General features: G+C 49.6%; 1 protein-coding gene across 3 annotated transcripts; it reads right to left on the reverse strand.

The window, feature by feature from the left end:
• Positions 1 to 945: 945 nt before the first annotated feature.
• Positions 946 to 14,051, reverse strand: Cmpk2 (cytidine/uridine monophosphate kinase 2). 3 transcript variants are annotated; one of them, XR_015446794.1, is made up of 6 exons: positions 13,315 to 14,051; positions 10,960 to 11,074; positions 8,867 to 9,068; positions 3,026 to 3,259; positions 1,802 to 1,955; positions 946 to 1,314 (listed from the first exon to the last, which is right to left on the reverse strand). XR_015446794.1 is itself a non-coding variant. In XM_021247237.2 (5 exons), exons 1-5 carry the CDS (start codon positions 13,999 to 14,001, stop codon positions 1,197 to 1,199), a joined length of 1,338 nt encoding a protein of 445 aa, XP_021102896.1. In that variant the 5' UTR covers positions 14,002 to 14,047; the 3' UTR covers positions 946 to 1,196. The 3 variants fall into 3 exon arrangements, 2 of the variants coding, with proteins under 2 accessions (XP_021102896.1, XP_004868380.1); XM_021247237.2 differs by lacking the exon at positions 1,802 to 1,955 and having other exon boundaries at positions 10,960 to 11,056; positions 13,315 to 14,047; XM_004868323.4 differs by lacking the exon at positions 1,802 to 1,955 and having other exon boundaries at positions 13,315 to 14,047.
• Between the last annotated feature and the right edge of the window lie 2,146 nt (positions 14,052 to 16,197).

Consider the following 16,197-nt stretch of genomic DNA (forward strand, 5'->3'; position numbering starts at 1 on the left):
CAGATTCATCTACCTTAGGACGGGAAGAAATTTTAGGTAATCGTCTAGATCAACATTCTCCTTAAGACAAAGAATTATTATCCCTTTTTAGGTCAAGCAACTTGAACTACTGATGTTAAATGAGGCAGTCAAGGCCACACAACTAATAAGTTTCCCTCTCTTCTCCGCTACTTTTTTTTCTAGCCAACCAGACCTCAAAGCTTGCTGTATATGCAATCATTAAGACATTCATGTGCAAGATAATTTACTAAGAAATCCCATTCCAGGAACCACTGTGCTTATTGAGTGAGATAAATTAAATTTGTGTAATGAAAATACACAACAAACATTGCATTTAGCTCCTTGGCTCCGATTTTAATTAGTGACTCATAGCTCCTACACTGAGGAAATGTATGATGTAAACATCAATATAAATAAATTGCTGGATTGGCTAAGTGAAATGAATCCAGTTCAGCTCAAACTGCTCATTACATTCAAAGCCATATTTCAGAGAAAAGGAAGGGAATATAAATAAGCAAAATATAATGACAGAAGGTTGGTACATTTGCAGTCAGAGCAGCTTGGGTTGAATGCCTTTGAGTCTAACGCGCTAGACTGGGGGACAATGTGAAGGGGCTGTGAGCCTCTAATATAAAATCATGCTTTCTTCGCAAGTAACCCTCACCTGCCAATGGCACCTGGGATGTCATGGATGGCCAGGCTCTGGGGAAATCCTGGGCTCCAGGATCCAGAGCTCAGGAGACACAGGGAGGCTCTCACAATGCCATGTGCCAGGCTGGGAAGAAGGCAATGCTGGCCGTCTGTGATTCGCTCTGCAATCAGGTGGAGGGGAGGCTTCGGGCTTTCCACTGATGGCAAGGATCCTCCTGGTATCTACTGCACACCTGACATTTTATGCCTAAGACGAACCTCCCAGAAGTTGGTAGTGATGGGGTCAAACCATGCTCCAAGAAGATGTTTTATTTCCCAGGCAGAAAGCAATCACCACCCACCAGCCAGGACAGGACAAGGCACAAGTTTGCCAAGCCCATCAGCCAGCAGAGGGGACAGCGGCTGAAGAGGTAAAGTGAACACCATGTTGGCTTCAACTTCCTGCCACCCGATACGCTTGTGTAAGAGAAATCTTGGGATGCTGCGCAGCACAGGGCAAGGACATGGGTTCTGGGATGAGGCAGTATCTGGCCGAGCAGGTGATGTTAATAACAAGTGGTGCGGATCAAGTGTGTCACTGTCTGCAAGACCTCTTCTCTCGAGGGGCTGGCATCCACCACATGGCAGGCTGGGTTCTCCATCCTGAGGTACGATGTTTCCACCCTGAGACAGGCACAAGGAGAAGGGTCAGTTGGCCTGCTTTTCCACACACCTGTTCCCACACATCTGATTTTCCTCCTATGATGTAAACAGCTGGCAGCAAGGTTTCCCCTTATCCCTCCCACTGTAACCTTTGGCAACCAGCTTTGCCCACAAGAGATGTTCCATGTGTTCTGTTTGCTAAATGGTCATAACACACCATGTTTAATAGCCGGTGTGTATTGGATGTGATGATCTGCCAAGCATTAGTATCCCATCCAAGTTTTCTCATCTAATTCTCCAAGCAGCCTTAGAAGGGGCCCCACTGCCATTCCTCATTTTGTACAGAAAGGAGGGGAGGCTCAAAGAGATCAAGAAAGCAGCCCAGTGGAAAATTTCTCCCCAGTCTACTTCTCCAGTGATCTTTGCAGAAGCCACATAGACATTCCTCCCTCTCCATTCTCTTCCAAGACTTTCCCGAAATCTTCCCCTCCCCGCACAAAGCCAGCACCTGATTGCACTTCCTGCAAGCACAGACATCTGGTCCCTGTGGAAGGTAGCAGCTCTGTGGCCTCGTGGGGCTGGGGACCAAGTCACCCGCTTTACCACCCGTCACCAGGTGAGCCTGTCACACCACCTATCATCCTGATGCTTGGTTTCATCACCTGCAAAATGAGGACTGAAGTGGCCCCTTCCTTGCAGATTTGCAACAAGGCTTAACTGAATCAACACAAATAAACTGCTTATCATGGTGCCTTTAGGTACAGTGAAGTGGGTTTTTTTGGTTTGGTTTTGTGGCACTAGGAACTGAATCCAGGGCCTTTGCATTGAGCTACAGCCCCAGCTGTTTATTTTTGTTTTGAGACAGAGTCTTCCTAAAAGTTGCCCGAGCTGGGCTCGAACTTGGGATCCTTCTACTTCATCCTCCCAGAATGCTGGGATTACAGGTGTGCCTTACCAGGCCGAGTTCAAAGTGCTTATTTTAATTCATTATATTATGACATTATTATACCATGACATGGTATTTTTATTTATTTATGTAAACCATTTTGGCATTACCCTATAAAACTAGTGCTGTAGACTGAGCGTTATGGGGCCACAAGCAATAAGGCCATCCTGACTCTTCCAAACTGGTGTTCATAACCTTCTTCCTGTTTTTGTCTTTGGTTCTGTCTTGTTCTTGCACTGCTGTGGGTGGAACCCAGGGTTTCACGCATGCTAAGCAAGCTGGTCCAGTGAGCCACACACTCCACCCCAGACAGTGTTCATAAATTCCTCACTAAAATAAACAGTCTCTGAAGTCAGGCAGATGTTGACTTTAATCCCAGTTTTGCCACTTCATAGCTACAGAAACCTAGGCAAATCAATCCTTTAATCCTTGGCTGTATAAACTGTTAAAAAATGGCTACTGTTTTCCTTGCAAAGACATGACAGGGTCCCATCCAGTCATAAATAAAACGCCAAAGACATGGTAAGCATCTAATCTGTAAAGTTGACTCTGAGCGCATTCCCTGGCACTCTGTGCCCAGTATATCACAACTGGGGAAACTGAGGCAGGAGTACTTCCTGTCTTGCCCAGGTTCACAAATAACAATGCTGTGTGTGGCCCTGGCGTGAAGGACACACAGGCAGGGGATATCATCTTGCACTAGCAGCATGAGACAAGAACACTTCCTCCCCAGCCCAAGGCTGGTGCCATCCTGGCTCCCAGGGACACCTGACCCAGGGCACTTACTTCTGACGGAAAATGCTGTTGGCCTCCAGCTCAGACTCCTCCCTGGTCATCTCCAGGCCCCGGCCTTGCAGCCTCTGCATCCTCTCCTCGGGACTCACAGTGAGAAGCACCACCAGGTCGGGCCTGAGCAGGTCCTGGGGCCACTGGTACACAGAGTTGTGGGCGGGGGGCAGGTGCTGCAGCCCCCCACTCAGCTCGGTGGCGATGGCATAGGTGGCCGTGCTGTGCCAGTACCTGGGGAGCAGAAGAAGCAATGAAATCTCTTCTCTGGAAGAAATCGTTACAAAATGATTTAAAAGTAAAGATAAACAGTAGTAATGAGTGCGCTCAGCATTTACTCGAGGCTGCCATGCTCGGTGAGGTTGGATTCCAGCACCACTCTGGCAACTCGTTCCTCTTTGTGACGATAACTGAAGGCAGGGACCACAGTCTCCCTGGCCCTTCATTTGTGCTGAACACCATGTCCTGGCAGAGTAAAACCTGGGACTTGCCCTTGACGTCCACATTTAGGGAACATGGCTAGAAGACCCCTTTGTGGGCCTCCAGCACAGAGAAACAATCCACCATATGCAACTTTGGGAAAAGAAAATCAAAACCACGAACAAAAATCGCATCAGCCTCTATTGCCGTGCTTTTCCGCTGTGGACAGGAAAGGGTTCAGCCTCCTTGGGAGAAGCGGAAGATCCTTCCCATCTAGACCAGCAAGACTGAAGAACTCTGCCAGCGATTTCCCTCCTCTTCCATCCCAGCTCACCAGAGAAGCCCCGGGCAGAATTCACGGCTCCTCTCCACTCCCCTCGCCCCTGTGACTTTGGAGGGGCTTCTCACTGTGAGAGCTGTGCCTCTTCTAACCAGAGTTGATCGCTCGTGGGTATCACATCTTTTGTTTCCTCTATTAGCTCCTTGATTAGGAAATGTTTTTTAGTCATCTCTGAAAACCTCATCTGCGACATAAACAGTATGCAGTAAGAGTTCTTTGGATGCATGAATCAGTGAATGAGCGTGAATTATTTCATTTATTGGCACAGCTTATGATACCCTCTCTCTGTTCACATTGTAATCCACTTTTAGTTAACTAAATGCAAAACTGCAGATCTGGTATCAAAGGATTATCACTTATAACAAATATTTACGGCATAATTATAAACATGCTGATGTAGGAAGGTATTTTCAAGTAACTGCATTCAATTCTCCAAGATCCCAAATTCTTAATAACTTTAGACCCGAACTACTTTTCAGAGTGAAGAGGACACAGCGGCATCTATACAAGGAACTCACTGTGTTGCAAATGCTGAGTATTATTGTATCTTCCCCACCTTTGTGTTCACCTTTGTGAACACAGGTAAAAGTCAATGGAGTCAGTATAGTCTCGGCTTCTGCATCAGGAAAGTGGAAATAGTGCAACTTTGTTTTCTTTTCCAGTTGTTGCAAAAATAGACAAATGCTTTTAGAAAAAAACGACTATTGTCACTGTGAGACAACACTCAATGCTTACCGGACACTGGTTTAGCCAACGCTGTGGCGTGGAAAGGCTGATAGCACAGTAAAGACAGTATGGGAAAGGAAGCTGCATCTGAGAGTCGGTCGGCCCGGGCAGCCTTCACAGCCCGTGCGCACCTCCCAAAATCAGCTCCAAGAACTGCAGCCCACTGCAGCTGCCAGTTCCCCAGGCTCTGCCCGGACCCCTCCTGCAGGTCACTTAACTGGCTTGTGCCTTGCAAATCCTTCCTTTCACCTCCTCTATGATGTACCAGGCATGATCGGAAAATATGGTGAATGTTTAAAAAAATTTTTAATGCATTACTGTGAAAGACACATTGCTCTTGATCCTTCTCTAAATCCTCCCCCTCCTCACTTCAAACACACTCATCCCATCATCCTTGTCATTTTCTGCAGCAGCTCTGGAGTCCTCTTTCTTCAGTGTCTTTAGTTGCACTGTCCTGGCTGCCTCCGTGTCTTGAATTGATTCGAAATGTCTCCCTTTTTTGGTCACTTTGACTTTGGGGAAGTCACATGATGCCGGATCCAGTGACTAAGGTGGATGAGGACACAGCATCGTGTTTTTATGAGTTGCCTTTCTGTTGGATGGTGCTCAGCAGCAGCAGTCACCATATTTTTTGTCACACTTCATAAAGACCATCAGGAAGGAGGACTCCAGAGCTGCTGCAAAAAGTGGCAAGGACGATAGGATGAGTATGTTTGAAGCAAGAGGGGAGTTTGAGAGGGACTCATGGCAATGTGTCATTCACTATCACAGTTTTTTTTTTAAATTTAAATATTCACCATATATTTCAATCATCCCTTGTTTTGTATCCCAAGCTCAGTAAATCTTTTCCTAGGCACTCAAACCTCAAACTGGCACCTGCACGCACTCCATGTTCACTGAACTGAATAAATACTCAGTATGAAGACTGAGGCTGACATCTTAACTTTAAGCCTCCTGTGTTGCAGAAAAACCACCAGCAAGATCAGGTGGTGACTATCAGTATCAGGACGGATGCATCGCCCCCTTAACCAGTTACCTCACAAACCACGGCATCCCAAAGACTGGGTGCTAAATGAAGAGGATTTCACTGAAATCTTTAAACGTGAACCAACCTACCCAGAAAGCACAAATGTGCCGCTCCTCTCCATCTTCTAGATGCTACCATCTCTTCACAGCACCAAACTGCAGACAGTGCACAGATGCAAAGAAGGAAACCAAGGCAGAATCAGGGCCCGTTTTCTCTCTTTCTCTCAGTGACAACCCTTTCGTCACCAACTGCAGACTCTCCCCCCACTTAGCATCCCCAATCCTGCCTCCAGGGAAAGCACACTAGCTGGAGTCCAATGCAATCTGCCAACACACTGTACGAAGTCATTTCTACATGCACCCTCCGATAAAATACGCTTCTCACGACTCGAAAGCAGGCAGAGAAGGGATCAGGAACATCCCCTTTTGAAGCCGGAAGACACGGGCCATGAGTACCTAGCTCCACACTAGCACTGCTGGGATTTGGTGAGGTGACCAAAAAAGAATGTGCCTCACGGAATCACAGCCTGCTAGGAAAATTTCAGCCCTTCCCCTTAAAATACAACTGACTATATCAAACATTCACTCATGGAAGAAGACTTCCAGAGCTGCTTCAGAAAGTGGCTAAAACAATGAGATAAAAGTGTTCAAAGAGCGTGGGAGGATTTTGAGGGATTCATGGCAACATGGATTTTGCTGTTATAACTTACTTTAAACGTTGACCATATAGTTTTATTATACCTCATATGTGCACCCGAGGAGAGTGAAAGAAAGCAGGACAGCACAAAGGGATCCCAGAAAGAGGTCAGGTCCAAACAGCACTGATGCTGTGACTGTGTTTATGGGCAGTTCAAAAACAAGTGAAGCGGATCTGTGCCGATGGCAAGGAGGGCGGCAGCTTCCCCTGGGGAGGTGACTGCGGGGTGATCAGGCGGAGAGGAGTTGGTTTGCGGGGCACAAGGGGCTCGTTCTCCATCAGGGTAGAGGCTACCTGGATGTGTTCACCTGAAGTTCCTTGAGATTTACATACATGGTTAATGCTCTTCCTCTACTTAACTGCAATTGCCTGCCTTTGGAAAAGTAAGTGGAACTGAAATGAACACTTGAGTGATATAAGAAGTAATGCCATGCCATGAAGCCCTCAATGTCCTTACCAAGCACCTTCCTATCTGCACATAGACAGCGCACTTCAGTTGGGTGTCAACACCTCTCCACAAGGCGCAGATTGTACTATTTTACGTGCATTTATTCTACGGAATCGCTTTCTACAACCTGATTTCACTCAACATGGTGGTTGCATCATTCGTGCACACTTGTTTACACTGCAGTACTGAGGTAGGTGATTATGGCTGGGCCAACCGGACAAACGACAGGTGGAATGTGTCAGAAGTCACAAAGCGAAGAGGACATGCACAGAACACACGACCTGGGAAACTCCAGGGCTTGTGAGTGCCACCCAGGAACCAATCAGAATTCAGTATCTTCAATCCCTCATTTGAATCAGGCACTGATGGCAGGACCAATCAGAAGATGCTATTCTCAAACCTTCATCTGCATGTGGACACACAACCAATCAAAAGACTCTGTTCCTGGTCCTTCATTTACATCTGGGGGGAACCAGGAGAGTCTTCCCATACCGAGGTTTAAGTCTGGCACCAGGACAAATGTGGGTTTGATGGGACAACTGCCTCAGTGTCTTCTGTGCGCAAGGGGGAGCCAATCCAGAAATTTTGGATACAAACAACCCCTTTCCCTTATCCTTGGGGCCATTGTGAGCCTGTTCACCAGCCTACGCTTGCTTCTTTTCCACTTCCAATAAATGCACACCCTCGCTGTCTTCTATGGGTCTTGTCTGATTCTTTGTTCAGGACACCAAGCACCTGGAAAGAAGTCACATGAGACCCTCCATCCAGTGACAGAAAAGCACTCCGTCTCTCAATGTGCAGCAGTCTCCTTTCTGCTGCAGTGGGCTTTTGTCTTCTCAAGCATGCCCCTCCTGTAAACAAAGCTGGAATAAACTCCGGTGCGTGTTTTGTGGGTGAACAGAAGTAATGTTCTCCTCACTACACAGCCTCATCTTGCTCTGTAGGGGACCAGGCCAGTGCCCCAGCAGCCCCCAGGAGAGTCCCCATGAGCTCTGACCATCCCCAACCCTGGGTGTTAGGAAATTCTACTCAGTCCTCTTCATCCTCAGGGGGCAAAATGGAATCTCACTGTGATTTCTGTATCCCTGAGTCACGGTGATTTGGAGCTCTGTTAAAATGGAATCTCCCTGTGGTTATCATTTCTGCATTCCTGATTTTGACCTCAGGCACTCGCTTGCTATACCTTTTCACGCTGCTCCACTTCAAGCTATTTCCCATGTGCAGAGTTTTAAAAGTAGAAGTCAGCGTATGTGGCTCTCTTATCTGAAATCCTGCAATGGCTCCGCGGTGCAGCCCCCAGAATAATTCCCTCCTCTTCCTGGCCTGAGGGCCCCATGTTTCTCTCCCCATTCCTCCAGAAAGCACTGCACCGGCTCACGCTGGTCACCGCCCCCCCCACACCATCCCTGAACTTCCTTCTGTCCCTAGCTCTGCTCTTGGTGGACCCCCTCTCTGCAATGCATTCTCTCTCCTGGAATCTTCAGACCTGGCTCTGCTGGGTCAGAGTCCAGTCCCAGTGCCTGCTCAGACAGGCCTGTAGTCCTATCTGGGAGGAGTTTAGCCGTTTTTCAACCTATCACCTTGGTATGTCCCCTTCCCAGTATTTATGCTTCTCTGACACCAGCTCATGGATTGGCTCCGCTGTCACCTTCTCCACCCTGGCCAGCGTGCTCCACACTCCATGAAAGCAGGACGCTGTCCACCTTCTCAACCCCTGGTCTCTCTGGACTGAGAGCAGTCTGGCCCACACTTGGTGCCCAAGAAATGTTTGTCAAACGAACCAATAACCAGGTGAGTCACTGAAAACCCAAACTTGCAAGGCAGAGACTTTTCATTACCATCCCCAATACAGCACGTTCTTTTAAGCTCTGTCACTTTGGCAAGTTATTCAACCTCTATAAGATCTAAATAAACTGTTTTTTCAGTTTTACTATCTACCTCCCCCAGTGACTGTTCTGGATACTGACATAATGTTGTATTATTCTCAACATGCCAGGTACTAGTAATTAATAAAATGTCCGGTGTAAGTAACCAATACATATCAGGTATTCTTATCATGAGCATAACGTCGTTTGACTTAACAACCACAATTGTGTACTTGCATATATATGTACACACACACACACACACACACACACACACGTTAGGGAGAAAATACCTGGTTCAAAGCATCTTTTCACCCACCTGTCTACAATCACAGGAGATCTGGTAGATTCCTCAGCTATTTCTGAAGCCACAATGTAATTGCCCAAAGAGTAAAAAGCTCTTCTAATGATACTTGGTTCCTCATCGAAGATTTTCCTCCACTGGCCCATGCAAGAAGGGGGTGACTGCAGGAGCACCGCCCCAAGCTCCTTGGAAATGGACCGCGTCACTGTGGTCTTCCCTGTGGGTCGCACACAGAAGACAGTGAGTCCTCGTCACCACCCCTCTTGCTCACCAAAGTTCACAGTGACTTAGAAGAAGCAGAGAATGCTTTCAACCTGTCATTCGCTGGAGACGACTAAATGATGCCCCCGTGGAACTTCTGAATCTTCTGTTTGGTGTTAGAACGTTCGGGAAGAAAACAAAATTGAGGATAATTTGCACCAGCCATCTCTTCACTAGCTTCTGAGTTCCCGCTGTTTGCACTTTTTTATTCTCTCACGTTTAAATTTCCAAGACCACATTATCAACAGTTCATTTCCTTTACTCTTTTCCTTGCGTTATTGAGATGAATCCTAAGCATAATGATTATTTCTCAAGTCTACCAGAAGCTATGCACTCAACAATGCACCTTTAATCCTCCTGAAGACCCTGCACAACAGTTATTACTGAATCATCTCACCACTGAAGGAACTTGGCACTGGGAAAGGTAATGCATTTAGCCAAGCTCGCCCTGCTGACGGGCCTGGATACAGCTGCACACATGGCACCCGGAATGGGTTTTTTTCTCCCTCTAAACAATCTCCTTGTGAATTCTGCATGTGTGCACACATGGGCTGGGGCTAAATGTCTGCATCTTTTGTAATCCCAAAGAATCTAAATTAGCTCCCAAGTGAATGATCAATAAAACCCAATGATGCTGTCACAATCCTCTCTGTGGCTATAAACACAACTGGGCCTGGGCCATGGCATAACTCAGGTGAGGACAGCTGGTGACCTGAGTTCAGAGATGCTTCCTCTCTGAGCTGATCCCTCAGGTGCATCCAGGAAAGCCAACTCCGCCATCTGCCTGGGCCCCAGTCTACCTGGTTGTGACACAAAGGGACCCAAATGGAAGCCACCTCTCACACGACTCAAAAGAGAAGTCTGGTTCCTCAAGCTGACAGAGAAAGGAAAAGCCTCAGTGCTCCCCAAGATAGGTCTTTTCGTGTGTCTCCTCCTGACCTGGGAGCAGCACTGCTCCCTCTCTGTGTTCTGATCTCAGGGAGCACAGGTCTGCTGTGTCCTCACATCTCTTTGGAAGTTTCAAAGGCTCTTTCCCTTCATGTTAAGGTTTAGATCTAAAAAATCCCTCCAAAATCTGATGTGTTTGGAAGATGACTGGATCATGAGGTGCTGCATGCATCAGTGGATTCATCCATGTTTGAGTTCGGGGCTGACTGTGCTGTAGGAGGTGGGGCCTGGTTGGAGGAGGTCACTGGGGGGAGACCTGGAAGGGTGCGTTCCTGTCCCCTGCTCCTCCCTTCTCTCTGCTTCCTGGCTGCCACGGGTTGAGCAGCTCTCCTCCACCAGGCCCTTCCACCATGTTGTTTCTGCCTTGGAGCCAGATAGCCATGGACTGAACCCACTGAAACCATGAATCAAGATAACTCTCTTCACCTTTAATAGGAGTGTTGGGTATTTTGTCCCAGCCAAAGAAAAAAGACTAAGACACTCTATTTCCTCATTCTTTTGTCTGAGAGAGGCACTCCGCACTGCCCATGGCTCCCAAACACACCATGCTGGTTGATGGGCCTACACCGTCTCTTCCATTTGGAGTACCCCCACCTCTCACCCCAGCCCCCTTGCAATTCTTCCACCACACACTCCCTGCCCCACATCCCTGTGGAGGCTGGGCTTGGTCCCCCTGTTGCTCCCCCACAGCCAGGGAGCCTTGGCCCTCACCCACCTCACCTTGACCACGGCAACGGGCCACACTCATCCCTGCAGCCCGACACCTGCCTGGCACAACGCTGCTGCAGAGCAGAGGCCCCAAGGCACAGGAGAAAGTTTTGTTTTGCAGGAAACCATTTCTACTTCTGCACCTCAGCAGTTAATGCCATTGCCTATTGTTACAGAGTAATCGCTCTTACCAGTGGCATCCAGGCCTTCGATGACAATGACCGGGAACTTTCCTTTCTGCACCTGCTTCGGACACTGGTCAACCAGGTTGAGGACTGCTTGGGCTTCCTGAATAAAGGGGGTACACTGAAACCAAAATACCCCCATCAGCAGAAAGTACTGGGGCAGATAACGTCTCTAACTTGCTCAATGCTCACAGCTAAACTAAGCACTTCGCAGTAACTTTTCCTCAGTATGGAGTCAGAATATTTTCTTTGTTTTATGAAAAACATAAAACAAAATTTCATAGCAAAATAGTAAGAGAATAATAAGTTAATATACTGTGTTTTATAATCTTACTCAGCATAAAAGATGTACACAAAATGACTCACCAAGAAGAACAAAACAGTAGTACAAAACTTTCTTTTCAATGAGCTAAGCAAAACTAGTGGTACAAATGAAATAAAATGGCATATATATATTAAAATAGCTTTGAAACTATGAAATAGGTAATTTGGGAAATCATTTGAACTTCTCCTTACTTCCTATTTATCTGTCATATATATAGGTAAATATTTGAGTTTCTCACATAAGAGAAACCATGACATGTGAGCTTGTGGGTCTGACTTATTTCACTTAACAGTACATTCTCAGGTTGCATCCATTCACCTATGGACGCCTCCAGTCTCTCTTTCTTTATTTGATAACAAGTAGCTAAGGCTCAAAAGGACTGCAGATATCTGGATCACACAGCCTGCCTCCCACCACCTACAGCTTTCCCTCCAGGAGGAAATCAGGGCAGGCAGTGAAACGCAGTCACCATGAACCTCAGGCCCTCCCTGAGCAGGGTTTGTCACAGGCATGGGAAACGAACTACCTCCGGAGCTCTGTCACTCAAGTTTTTCACTTTATTTGTTAATTAACTTATTTATTGCAGTACTGGTGATTGAACCAAGGCACTCTGCACTGAGCTACAGCCCAGCCCTTTCCTTATATTTTAGTTTGAGATTAAGCCTCCTTAAGTCATTAAGTCGCTCAGCCTGGGCTCCCACTTGCAATCCTCCTGCCTCAGCCTCCCGGAGTGCCGAGATTATAAGCACAGAGCAACCCTCGAAGCTGAGGGCTTCAGCCAAGGCAGTCTGCATTTACATCATGCCCTGCCTGCTCCCAACTGCTCAGGGAGGTGAGAACGGTGGCAAAGCTAGCAGCACAGTATCTGCCTGAGATTCAAAGTCCCTCGCTGCCCCTGACTTCACCCCATCCCCAGCGATTCCAAAGCCCCAGACCCATATTTACTTATGTGATAGTTGTGAGCCCATCGTGGTGGCTCACGGGTATAATCCCAGCACTCAGCAGGGAGAAGCAGGAGGATCCCCAGGAGTTTGAGGCCAGCCTGGACTACACAGTGAGTTCAAGGTGAGCTTGAACCACATAGCAAGACCCTGTCTCAGGAGGCAAGGAGAGTCACAGAAACTTGCTCAAAGTGGACAATTAATGCAAGAGATCGAATTCAACCCCATGTGGTTGGCTTTGCTCTCTCATCCACTCTGCAGCTTTGGTGCATAGCCTGTAAAACCTAAGATCTGCAGCAAGGCACCCAGCTACAGCCACAAACCTTGCTAGGATCAGAAAAAAATCCCTGATTTCTTTTCCCGAGCACCTGCTATGAGTCACTAGCTTCCTTACTCATCAAGACATCGCCGCAACGCCAATGTTTTGCAGACAAAAAGAGGAAACGTGTGGACAGCAAGGAGGTAGACTGGAGTCTGAGGATTAAATCCAAGCGCCTGCACCCCAAACTCATGCCCCGTGAGCTCTGAGAAGCTGGATGTGGCCACTGCCAAGGACAGCTCTTCCGGGCTGCGCTATCCTCCACTGTCGCGGGGCCTCCTCCACTGTCGCGGGGCCTCCTCCTCTCCCCTGCACTTACAGCAAGCGGGGCCCATCTTGGTCTTGGGGCTCCCTCTGCAGCAGGCCGGAAGCTCTTCCCAGACAAGAATCTCAAAGGATCAAGGGTCTAATCCAGAGCCCGCCATGCAGAATGCTTTCACCATCTGATTTGAGTGCAGGAATAAACAAACTGCCCCAGGCAAGACTGTTTTTATATTTATTTTCTACTGCTGAGCTTTCACCCCCAATGCCTGTGCATTACGCTACATCCCACCCCTTTTTAAACTTTTCTTTTCTTTTGAGATGGGTGTCCTTCAGTCGCTACGTCGCCCAAGCTGGGCTCCAACTGTGATCTTGCCTCAGCCTCCCAATGCCCTAGGATGCCAACTCCCCCAAGAATGCTTTCTAGAGGGCAGCTCGCCAGCGGGCAGGCTGCCTGGTCCCTTTCTGGTCTGGAAGGGTGGTCCACACACAGAGCTGAAGAAAAGAGCTCTTACCTCCTCTAAAACAGCCCGGGCGGCGTCCCGGTCTGGGAAGACAACAGAACCGGGCAAGTCGGGCACCACGGGGTGCAGCGGGGGCTCCAGGATCGGCACCACGCGTGCGCAGCGCACCTGCTGCCGCTCGCCCCCGCGCAGCGCCCAGAGCCACAGCCGTAGCGCGCCGCTCTCGTCCGTCTCGAACTCGCCCAGCTGCGGGCGCGCGGGCTCTGGGCAGGCGCCAAGGACGTCGAGCAGTGAGCTCCGCGTGTCCGGGTTGGCGCCGGGGTCGCGCAGCAGGAAGCCGTGCTGAGGGCGGGCGGCCGGGTCTCCAGGGCTGTAGCCGAGCAACCTGAGCAGCTGGCACTGCTGGAAAGGCCGCCCCTGGCGCAGCTGGAGCTGCAGCTGCTGGTGCACACGCGCCGCCTGCACGCGCGCCCCGCAGCCGCCCCCCGCGGCCGCCGCCACGCACAGCGCGAAGCTGCGCCCCGGGGGCCCCAGCAGGGCGCACAGGCGCGGGTCGGGGCGCGCGCCCGCCGCCTCCGCTTCCCCCAGCGCGAAGTGAGCCAGGCTATAGTCCGCGAGCTCCAGCGCGAAACGGCGCGGCGAGGCCATGGCCGGGGCGCACGTCCCGCTCCGCCGCCACCCAGGGCCACCCAGGCGCCTGGGCAGCCGGGGCCAGTGTGGCCGAGTCCCCAAGGGCATTGGCGCCTGGCGTCCCCGCCCTAGGCCGCGCCCGGGAAACGAAAGCGAAGACGCAGGGCGCGGCGATCGAGGGCGCCCGGCTCCCGCCCCGCCCCCGCCAGGCCTGCGCGGAAATGGCCGCGCCTGGCCCCGGGGCTCCGCGAGTCGGGGGCCTGCGGGGACCTCGGGCGGGCGTCATTCGGGCCTCGTCACCTAAGGAGGATGCGGGCGCTCGGGCCGGGATCCCCGGTGGCCCCAGGCCCTGCTTCGAGCTCCCCAGAGGGTGCCCAGTGCTGGGGTGGGGTGGAGAGAGGGGTCGGGGTTCCTCCCGCAGGTTTAACTCCAATCGCCAGCTTTCTACCCCACCTGCTGGGCTGCTTTTCCTGCCTCCTCAGAAGCGCCCCTTTGGGATGGGCTCACAATGGCAGTTGCTGCACTCCCGGGCTTCTCGAAACTGCCCTTTATGCACCCATTGCAGGCTCCTGCACCCAGGTGATAAGGAGGCTCGCCCTGCCTTCTGTCAGCCACGGCCGGCCGGCGTCTTCCTGGACGGTGGGTGCTGTGTGAAGCATTAGTCTCCATGACTTCTTACAGGGGTTGTCACTGAATGTGGGGTGCACACCTGTCATCCCAGCTCTCTAGGAGGCTGAGGCAGGAGGACCACAAGTTTGAGCCCAGGTTGGCCAAGTTGGGCACTTAGCAAGACCCTGTCTCAAGATTTAAAAAAAAATGAGAGGGCTGGGGATTTAGCTCAGTACTTTCTCCGCCTGCTGCCTGCAAGGACCCGAGTCCCATCCCCGATCCCCGGTACCAAAACAAAAACAAAATGAGAAATGGACTGGGATTGTAGCTTACTAGGAAGGCCCTGGGTTCAATTTTCAGTAGCAATACTAAATAAATAAATAAATAAATAAATAAACAAACAAACAAATAAACAAATAAATAATGATTGTCCGGCTAGCAGTGGAGTTGAATGGTATGAGCACTCGCTCAGCGTATGTGAAGCCCCGGGTTCCATTCCCCCAACACGGCAGGCAAGCAAGCAAGCAAGAAAGAACCTGACACTTCTCAAAGGACGTAGAGGAAAATCGCAAAACTTTAAAATTGACACAAAGATCATAGAGAATTAAGAGCAATCAATTTTTTATGTCTTAAATGGGGTTAAAGTTTGGGATATGTTTTATTCTGAAAGAAAACAACGTTTTAACAAACATGAAATCTTGCACATGGGGGTTGAGGTAGAAGGAAATGATGACTCTGGAGACATTGTTAGCATTTTGAGGACAGAATGCTTTCCCTCCCTCCCTCCTTTGCTCCTTCTCCTTGCTTTTTCTCTGAGTAATTTGGCTTTTGGACGTTTAATGTGAAGAGATGTTTTCACATGTAGATACTATATGAAATCAGCAGACTTCCTGGAACCCCTTTTTATTTTTGTGTTCGTTTTTGTGGTACTAGGGATTGAAGCCAGGGCCTTCACACTGAGCTACACCCCACACCATTTTTCATGATCTCTGTAAACTGCCCAGACTGAACTCAAACCTGGAATCCTCCTGCCTCAGCCTGCCGGAGTGCTGGAATTACAGGCACCACCAGGCCGCTTCCCCTTTCTCGAACAAACCCCTCTTGGATATCTTGTGTGCTGTGTCTTCCATAACAAGAGACTCGGCCAAGCAGCCGAGACAGAGCTAGGAGTCCAAGATGGTGGTGCCTGCAGCTGGGTTTCGCCTGGGGCTAATGTAGGCTGCAGACCACCATCTTCTCCTGTATCTTCACAAGGTCCTTCGTCCCGGCATCCCTGGGGCCTTGTGCAGTTTCTCTGACAAGGACACAGCTGTGTCAGGGCCCAAACTAATGGGCTTGCTGAAATGTAACCCTCAGACAAGACCTCAGCTCTGAGTGTGGTCACATTCATCAGGTGCATGGGTTGGGGCACAGTGTAGCCTGTGGATCCTCAGTTACCCAGGTTCCTGGCCTCTCCATCATGAAAAAGCACCTCCAGACTGCTATGTACCTCACTTAACCACCTGCCTCCCTCCCCGAGCACCTTGCACCCGAGCAGAAAAATACTAACCCACTCTTGCCTCTGAACCTCCCATAGAAAGACAGCTTGGTTTGTCACTTGATAAATGAAAACATATCTTTTCTTAAATTTTCCTGTCCACTCTCACCCACCTCTGTGCTAAGTCCAGACCTCTGTGGTGTCTGGACTCTTACCAG

Source organism: Heterocephalus glaber, unplaced genomic scaffold, assembly GCF_053883595.1.
Source record: "Heterocephalus glaber isolate CG9 unplaced genomic scaffold, H.glaber_assembly_v1.0 deba00001724, whole genome shotgun sequence".
NCBI lineage: Eukaryota > Metazoa > Chordata > Mammalia > Rodentia > Bathyergidae > Heterocephalus > Heterocephalus glaber.

Coding starts and splice junctions, on each gene's coding strand:
- Cmpk2 (XM_004868323.4), bottom strand. CDS start 14,001: ATGCCCTTGGGGACTCGGCCACACTGGCCCCGGCTGCCCAGGCGCCTG. Junction 3,260..8,866: donor TCTCCTGTGATTGTAGACAG/GTGGGTGAAAAG, acceptor TCTGCTCCCCAG/GTACTGGCACAGCACGGCCA. Junction 1,315..3,025: donor AACAGCATTTTCCGTCAGAA/GTAAGTGCCCTG, acceptor TGCCTGTCTCAG/GGTGGAAACATCGTACCTCA.